Source organism: Staurois parvus, unplaced genomic scaffold (assembly GCF_062004578.1).
Source record: "Staurois parvus isolate SC_StPar_1 unplaced genomic scaffold, SC_StPar_1.0 ptg003441l, whole genome shotgun sequence".
NCBI classification, from domain to species: domain Eukaryota; kingdom Metazoa; phylum Chordata; class Amphibia; order Anura; family Ranidae; genus Staurois; species Staurois parvus.
Window position 1 is genome coordinate 6,407 of NW_028321237.1, and position 8,483 is coordinate 14,889.

Consider the following 8,483-nt stretch of genomic DNA (forward strand, 5'->3'; position numbering starts at 1 on the left):
GTTGAGAAAGGCTGCAGTAGAGGGTGTGTTGGACCTCTGCAGGGAGACCACTGCTTCCACACAGAGAGCAAGAGTACCGGCAGGGGAAAGGCTTTTCTACTCAGGCAGTGGTTGCTTACTCAAGATAACAAATTGTAAGATTTTGGAAGCCGTTTGTTTTGATACATATGGGATGGAGTTAGCTGATTTAGATTAAAGTTCTGTTGGGTTTGGGGAGAACTTGAGGCCTTGTGTATGGTCTGTTTTTATAGCATAGGTATAGGCAAAGCTTTTTTTGGCTGTACCTCTATGGGACGAACTGCACTCCTGTGACCCGCTTTAGCCCACTGTTGACAGTGGTGACCCGCTTTAGCCCGCTGTTGGATGCCCCCCCTCCCCACCAGCAACCCCCTCTCCCCCATGCCCTGCTCTACCAGAACATGCCCCCCCACCACCGACCAACTCGCTCCCCTCCCTCCCTCCCGCTGTGACCACTAGATCTACCCAGTAAAAAAAGAAAGATGCAGCTAGCCATGCCTGAACCCTCCAGCAGCACGCAGCCTCCTCCGGAGCTGACCATGTCCTCATCTCCATCACTTGTTCGCTTCTTCCAGGGGGCAGCATCACCCCCCCTCTGAAGATTGCCAAACTAGGCAAACGCCTTGCTTGCCTCATGGTAAATATGCCGCTGACTTTCGGCTGACGTCACAGAGCTGGTCTAGGCTTGGGAAGGATCCCGACTTTACAGGGATTTACCCAGATGCCTGGACCGGCAGCTGGCTCAGCCTCTCAGCGATCTGCTGAAAGCCTGAGCCAGTCGCTCCCACAGTCCAGTGCTCCTGACAGTTACCTGAAGTCTGAGAGCTGAGTAATCAGCGGTGTTTGATCTCTCAGTTCTTGGTCTGGAGCCGATGGGGACCATCCACCTAGGTGGGTATAATTTTGAGGTTTTTTTTAGGAATCTTGTACTTCTCTTTTAGGGACCAAGGGGGCAGCACAGGGATTGATTTGAGGATCAGCACTGGTTCTTGTAGGCAACACTAGGTGCCCACACTCCAGCACTGCTACCGTTGGGGCTTTTTAGGCCAAGTCATAGGCAGGTTGAAAATACCCAAGTTTATGGGGTTCATTCTGAGATTCTGATTAAAAAGAGTCTGCTAGGAAAGTTGACACCTTCTCTTCAAACCAAGAGTGAGACCCATCTGATGCTGGTGGCTGATGAGTCTGGAAATCAGAGTTGGTTTTGCGGCAGTATGTGATGGTACCACAGAACTGGCAAGCAACAGTCAAAGCGTCTTTCACTTGTCAAAGTCTCAGGCTTTGACAAGGAAAAGCTGACCTAACAGCCAATCGTGAACCGTTCGACTAAAAATGCAATCTTTTCAGAATGTGACATAAATAGGACAAGTGTAACATGGGAGGCAGCAAAGAGTAGGTTGAAAGATGATTGGGAGATCGAAGGGTTATGGATGGGGATGCAGGATGAAAGTGGTGCAAGATGGTCAGATTTCTGAAGGACTTTGAGAATTCTCACCATACTATGTTATGATAATACAAAATTACCCCCCTCGTTCTTCTCTCCAAGACGACAACATGTCCCACCACCTGCTGCACAGACGTCAATAAACATGGCTGACTGGTTCACAGAGCACAGTCAGTCATCCTTCACATACTGGCACAAGATTAATACCGTCCTGTTGTCTCGCCTTGCTGGCTCCAGCCAGCCCTCACATTCCTGCACGCTAGCCTCGTCCACACCCAGTGACCCTAGACAGCTACAGCAAGCTCATTTACCCCTTGTAGAAATGTCTGCATCAAAACAAAGACTAGACAACTGCTTCTGTGAAACCATAGATCCCAGCATCCCATCCCAAAACACTTCTAGGCCTGGATGCCAAACACAACACAACTTCCCTTTAATATCTGTACATTTAAATAGCACACACTGCATTCTGTGCTTCTGAACATAAGTGGGCCCATACAACAAAGGATTTCTGTTGGTGTGATGCCACAGCTCTGACTCTGCACCTCATCCAGTCAGAGAATGCTTAGCCTTCTTGGTACAAGTACACAATGATCTCTGAATGGCGAATGGGCAACTCCCCATGTTCACGGTGCAGTAGAGCAGCCACTCGGCGCAAAACCTGGAAGCTAGTGGAGATCACTGCCTAATACAGTGATTTCCAGGGATCCCACAGGTATGGTGCAAAGTTACATTGGTCCAAGTATTGCATACCTTATATTAGACAGTGATGCCATCACTGGGTCTCTGTGCTTTCTACAGCCCTGGCCAACAGTTTTGAGAATGGCAGAAATATCAATTTACTTGCAAGGAAACACGTGCGGTCATCAGTGCTTTGCACAAAAAGGGATTCACAAGCAAGGATATTGCTGCTGCTAAGATTGCACCTAAATCAACCATTTATCGGACCATTGAGAACTTCAAGGAGAAAGGTTCAGTTGTGAAGAAGGCTTCAGGGCGCCCAAGAAAGTCCAGCAAGCGCCAGGACCATCTCCTAAAGTTCATTCAGCTGCGGGATCGGGCCACCACCAGTGCAGGGCTTGCTCAGGAATGGCAGCAGGTAGGTGTGAGTACATCTGCAGGCACGGTGAGAAGAAGACTTTTGGAGGATGGCCTGGTGTTAAGAAGGGCAGCAAAGAAGCCACTTATCTCCAGGAAAAACATCAAAGACAGACTGATATTTTGCAAAAGGTACAGAGATTGGACTGTTGAATACTGGGGAAAAGTCATTTTCTCTAATGAATCCCCTTTCCGATTGTTTGGGGCATCCGAAAAAAAACTTGTCCAGAGAAGAAAATGTGAGCGCTACCATCAGTCCTGTGTCATGCCAACAGTTAAGCATCGTGAGACCATTCATGTGTGGGGTTGCTTCTCAGCCAAGGCAGTGGACTCACAATTCTGCCTGAGAACACAGCCAAGAATAAAGAATGGTACAAAAACATCCTCCGAGAGCAACTTCTCCCAACCATCCAAGAACAGTCTGAGGAACAACGCCTTTTCCAGCATGATGGAGCACCTTGCCATAAGGCCAAAGGAGCTTGGAGAACAAAACATTGAAATTTTGGGTCCCCAGACCTTAATCCTATTGAGAACTTGTGGTCAATCCTCAAGAGGCGGGTGAACAAAAAAACCCACAAATTCTGACAAAGCCTTCAGCCTTTGACACTTATGAAATACTTGTAATTATACTTCAGTATACCAGAGTAACATCTGACAAAATATTGAAAAACACTGAAACAGCAGACTTTGTGAAAATTAATACTTGTGTCAATCTCAAACCCTTTTGGCCAGGGCTGTAGGTAATGAGGCAGATCATGGCTGGTACGATGCTGTACATAGAAAACATCACAGCTCCCTTCCTCGGTACTCCTTCTCGAGAGCCCTAACCCCTATAAGCGGCCATGCAGGATGCGTTTTGCTTGGGCACGAGAGCCCATTCATTTGAATGGACTCCCATGCCTGTGACACGCAGGAAAGAAGTCCCTCCATGTCTTCGGAAAACGCATCCGAGGTTCCCAGTGTGGTTGCGTTTTCCAATGTGGGCGGCGTGCCATTAGAACTAATGGCACCCGCCTGCGGGTCCGTAATTCTCTGTGCAGGTGGTGCAGCTGCACGGATTTTTGCGCGGATCCGCAGTGGCACCATCCACACAGATGTGAACCTAGGGTCACTCTTGATGCAAGCAGTGGGTTGGCTCTTGGGACGAATTATGCAAATATCAAAATGCCTTGATGGGTCACTGTATATAGGTAACAACCACATGGGATGCTGAGCCTCCATGATTGAAAGAACTGAAATCTAATGAATGAAAGGGGCAGAACAGGGACAGCCAAGCTGGGGAGGAAAAAGCGAGATGATGCTGGGTGTCCTCCAGCCAGGAAATGAGGCGGAGTTGCTTGCAGCAGCTTCTAATGCACAGTGTGAGAAGCACACAGTGTGCAGAGAAATCAGAGTAAGCCATTCCAGGAGAGGAGCCGGTACAACTGTGCAAAACTGAAGGGAAGGATGGAGATACACTTTAAGTTAGTAGGGTGGGGCAGGGACACAAAGGGGTGGATTTACTAAAACTGGAGAGTGCATGGTAGCCAATCAGCTTCTAACTTCAGCCTGTATAATGAAGGTTTGACAAAAAAAAACCTGGAAGTTGATTGGTTTCTATGCAGAGCTGCACCAGATTTTGCACTCTCCACTTTTAGTAAATCTTCCCCAAAGTCAGAACTTTGTGTGAGTGACTTATTCCTTATATTGTACTCAGTAGCAGGGCAGGGGAAATCATGTGACTTTGGCAGGTTACTATATATATATATATATATATATAATGTTTTATCTTTGTATTTCACTACATGGCTTTTTAATGCAGTTCTGTTTCTCTGGCCTCTTATGAGAAGCTCAATATGTGGCTCTTGTCTTTGACTACTTGTGTCATTAGTGGGAGATGTTTCTTATGATGTTGTCTCCTCTGTCCCCGTAGGTTGCAGAAAGTGACAGCTGAACAAAGCAGAAGAAGAGAAGTCGAACCCTCAGCTCGCTCTCTGTCTTACAAAGAACCTCTCTATATGCCCCTGCAGCTGCCCACCATGAATTTTCGCAGCCACCGGCTACTGCGCCGCTCTCCTCCGCCTCCCCCGGCGATCTCTAGCAAACCCACCCCAGTTGGTGGAACTTCCAGCAGCGGACTGTCCAGCTTGAGCAGTATCGCCCAGATCAGCCCCTGCCTGTACCTCTCCAGCGGCAATGCCGCAGGCAGTCGCCAGCTGGTCTACGCTCGCAACGTCACTTGCATCGTCAACGCCACCCTCGAGATCCCCAACTCCAACTGGCCAGACGTCGACTACATCAAAGTGCCAGTGCCTGATCTACCGCATGCCCCGTTGGCGCTCTATTTTGACTCCGTGGCAGACAGGATTCATCAAAACGGAAAGAGGAATGGCAGGACTCTGGTGCACTGCGTGGCAGGGGTTAGCCGTTCGGCCACCCTCTGCATTGCCTACCTGATGAAGTATCACCGTCTGTCTCTTCTAGATGCCCACCAATGGGTCAAGACCAGGCGGCCCGTGGTGCGGCCGAATGCTGGATTTTGGCAGCAGCTGATCCAGTATGAGAAAAAGTTGTTTGGCAAAAACACCGTACGATTGGTGCCATCACCACTAGGACTTATACCCGATATATACGAGAGAGAAACTCGTAATCTCATCCCTGTTTGGGGTTTCAGATAAAGATGACCTCTTTTCTCAAAGACTAAACTTTGGCTGGTGCATATAACTATCTACAGAGGTCCCCAGTCTATAGTAATAGTTTCAGTATTGGTATGAGGCAGACAGTATTTCTTGCATCCAATGATGGGACCAGGACCTTTAGCACCCAAGGTGAGAAGGTCAAAATACACCCCCCACCCATGAGCTACTTCTGCAGGATAGGTTGCAGGTCCTGTCCTGTGTGTGCTCCTCTGCTGAGCCACCTTGCCCTCACCAACGACATTGTATCTCCAGAGAGAGGGTCTCATTGGCTTGGCCCCAAGATCTCTTTCTGCTGGTATGTTCTCAGGTCAGATTGGTCATCAAAAACCCTTCTTCCTGATGACCACATAGCAATGGCTGATGTAGCAGGTACTAATATGAACTGCACACGTGCCTGCTCCCCAACTAAGATAAATAACCATCAGCTCCTTGCTCTTATACCAGTTTTGTTCAGGGGAGAGCCAGAGGTGCATCAGTTGAGTCACTTGCCAGGCAAAAGAGCAGCTCTTGTGGACTCAGGCCAACTCAGACATCCACAGAGCAAACCAATTTGCTGGCTGGTTGTCAGGCAACAGCATCCTTGAGAACCAGACTGGCTTAAATGTTTCATTCTCCCTATGAGTAGCAGCCACACTTACCAATACTGAAACTAAAACTGCAGGAGGAGACCTTTTAATGGAGACCTGTCATGAAAGAAATAGGGTGCTTCTGATAAATGCTACAATTGAAGAAACCACCAACACTCTGATCAACAGGGACCACGAAAGGTCTGTCTGGACCCTCTACACTCTGACCAGCTTAATCTTGGAGGTAGACCTCTATGACTATGGCTTTCTGGGTGGCATGCATTAGAGTGTTCATAGTGTAGAACAGGTCTACAAAATTGCTAAATAAAGGGCCATTTCACTGTCCTTCAGACTTTATGGGGGACAGACTGTGACCAATGGGAGTGGAAAATTCCCAAGCGTCAATGGGCGTAAACAAGTCTTTGGCTTGGTGGTCAATAAGACAAGGAATGGTACCCCATCATTGGTATTAGTGGGAGGAATGGTGCCCCATCATTGGTGTCAGTGGGATGAATAGTGCCCCATCATTGGTATTAGTGGGAGGATATATGCCTGCTTATTGGTGTCAGAAGAAAAGTGCCCCATCATTGGTATCAGCGGGAGGAATAGTGCCCCATCATTGGTATCAGTGGGAGGAATGGTGCCCCATCATTGGTATCAGTGGGAGGAATGGTGCCCCATCATTGGTATCAGTGGGAGGAATGGTGCCCCATCATTGGTATCAGTGGGAGGAATAGTGCCCCATCATTGGTGTCAGTGGGAGGAATGGTGCCCCATCATTGGTATCAGTGGGAGGAATGGTGCCCCATCATTGGTGTCAGTGGGAGGAATAGTGCTCCATCATTGGTGTCAGTGGGAGGATATATGCCTGCTTATTGGTGTCAGAAGAAAAGTGCCCCATCATTGGTATTAGCGGGAGGAATAGTGCCCCATCATTGGTGTCAGCGGGAGGAATAGTGCCCCATCATTGGTATCAGTGGGAGGAATAGTGCCCCATCATTGGTGTCAGTGGGAGGAATAGTGCCCCATCATTGGTGTCAGTGGGAGGAATGGTGCCCCATCATTGGTATCAGTGGGAGGAATGGTGCCCCATCATTGGTATCAGGGGGAGGAATGGTGCCCCATCATTGGTGTCAGCGGGAGAACTGGTGCCCCATCATTGGTGTCAGCAGGAGGAATAGTGCCCCATCATTGGTGTCAGCAGGAGGAATAGTGCCCCATCATTGGTGTTAGCGGGAGAACTGGTGCCCCATCATTGGTATTAGCGGGAGGAATGGTGGCTCAAGGGCTGGATAAAAGCAAGCAAAGGGCCACAAGCTGCAGTTTGCAGACCACTGGTTTAAAACATTTCTTGAACTTTTTTTCAGTCATTGAACCCTTTTAACAGTGTGCAAAATCTCAAGGCACCCCAGTCTAAAAAGAACAAAAAAGTTACTTACCATCAATGGGAAACCTGAGCTCGGGACAATGCACACAACAACCCTGATGAAATTAATTTCTCACAAGAGTCCCTATATATGACAGCCTCCCATCACATCAGAGTCTCCCCTGGATAGAGTCATCTCATCCATCTCTGTTCCTGGGCTATCTGAGTCTCGTACTTAAGACACCCCAGGGGAACCCAAGGGTGCGTGTGACAAGTTTCATCTGTGCTGTTGTCAGAGTGCAGTAGGTTTCTTCTATTGTGACCTGGGAGGAGCAGGGATGAGCTTCAATTGTCCGGGACCTGAACCCACAGACATGGGTGGACCATGGTCTTGAGACCAGTTTTCCTGGGTCTATTTTTTAAATGCTAGTTGCCACCTCTGACTTCTACATAAGTCAGACTCAGAGCAAACTTGCAGCGAGGGATGCCAGATTCAGAGCAAGCATCGAACAATCTAATCTCTAGGCTTGTATTAGGTCACTGACTCAACTTGAGGCCAGAGGTGGGTCTCCAGCAGAACCTGGCAACAAGCATTTTCAGAAAGCCCAGCAACAGAAGCCCACCTATTTTTATCTCATGACAGCTTTACTTTAAGGACACTAGACACTTTTCCCTCCGACCACAGAATAATGACCCAACGGATGGCTGTATGGACCAAAATAACCCACGCCTCCCCCGCAGTAGCAGAACAATAACCAATCAGTACTAACAAAACTCGCTAGATAAGTTACTTCTCTCTTCCTCTGGTGTGAAGGGGGCGCTCCGGCACCATTCGGTCAGGGAATAATGGAGTGGGGGCAGCTTTCCTGTGACTATGCCCTTTTGCTTTTTATTTTTTTAGTGTAAAACATTTCAGATTGTGAATTTATTTACTTTAAAAAAAAAAAAATTAAAATTTATTGATATCAGAGTGCCACATAGCTCAGAATAGGATACTTATTTTTCTCCTGATGTGGGTGCAATATACATGTATATTTCTAAATAAAATAGAAAATTTGACAAAAACTTCAACTTTTATTTTTTTTTTAATAAACCTTTAAAATTTTACATAAAAATGTATACAATGACAAAAACAACAGACCAGAAAGAAGACGGATGAATGGGAAAGAACAAGGACAGAACACATTGGAATGGAGGCTGGGAGAAGGACAGGCGGCATTTTTAAAGCAGAACTTTCAGGGCAAAATGGAAGGTCCACTTTTTTTGCCGCCCCCTGACCCCCAATGGTTTAAAAAGGACATTTACCTCGACCC

General features: G+C 47.6%; 1 protein-coding gene across 1 annotated transcript; it reads left to right on the plus strand.

The window, feature by feature from the left end:
* The first annotated feature begins 4,440 nt into the window (after nucleotides 1–4,440).
* DUSP14 (dual specificity phosphatase 14) lies at nucleotides 4,441–8,235 on the plus strand. Its single transcript, XM_089667630.1, has one exon. It carries the CDS (start codon nucleotides 4,558–4,560, stop codon nucleotides 5,215–5,217), a length of 660 nt encoding a protein of 219 aa, XP_089523756.1. The 5' UTR covers nucleotides 4,441–4,557; the 3' UTR covers nucleotides 5,218–8,235.
* The last annotated feature ends 248 nt before the right edge of the window (nucleotides 8,236–8,483 follow it).

Bases quoted from the DNA above. Each gene is read 5' to 3' on its own strand.
- DUSP14 (XM_089667630.1), top strand. From the start codon at position 4,558: ATGCCCCTGCAGCTGCCCACCATGAATTTTCGCAGCCACCGGCTACTG.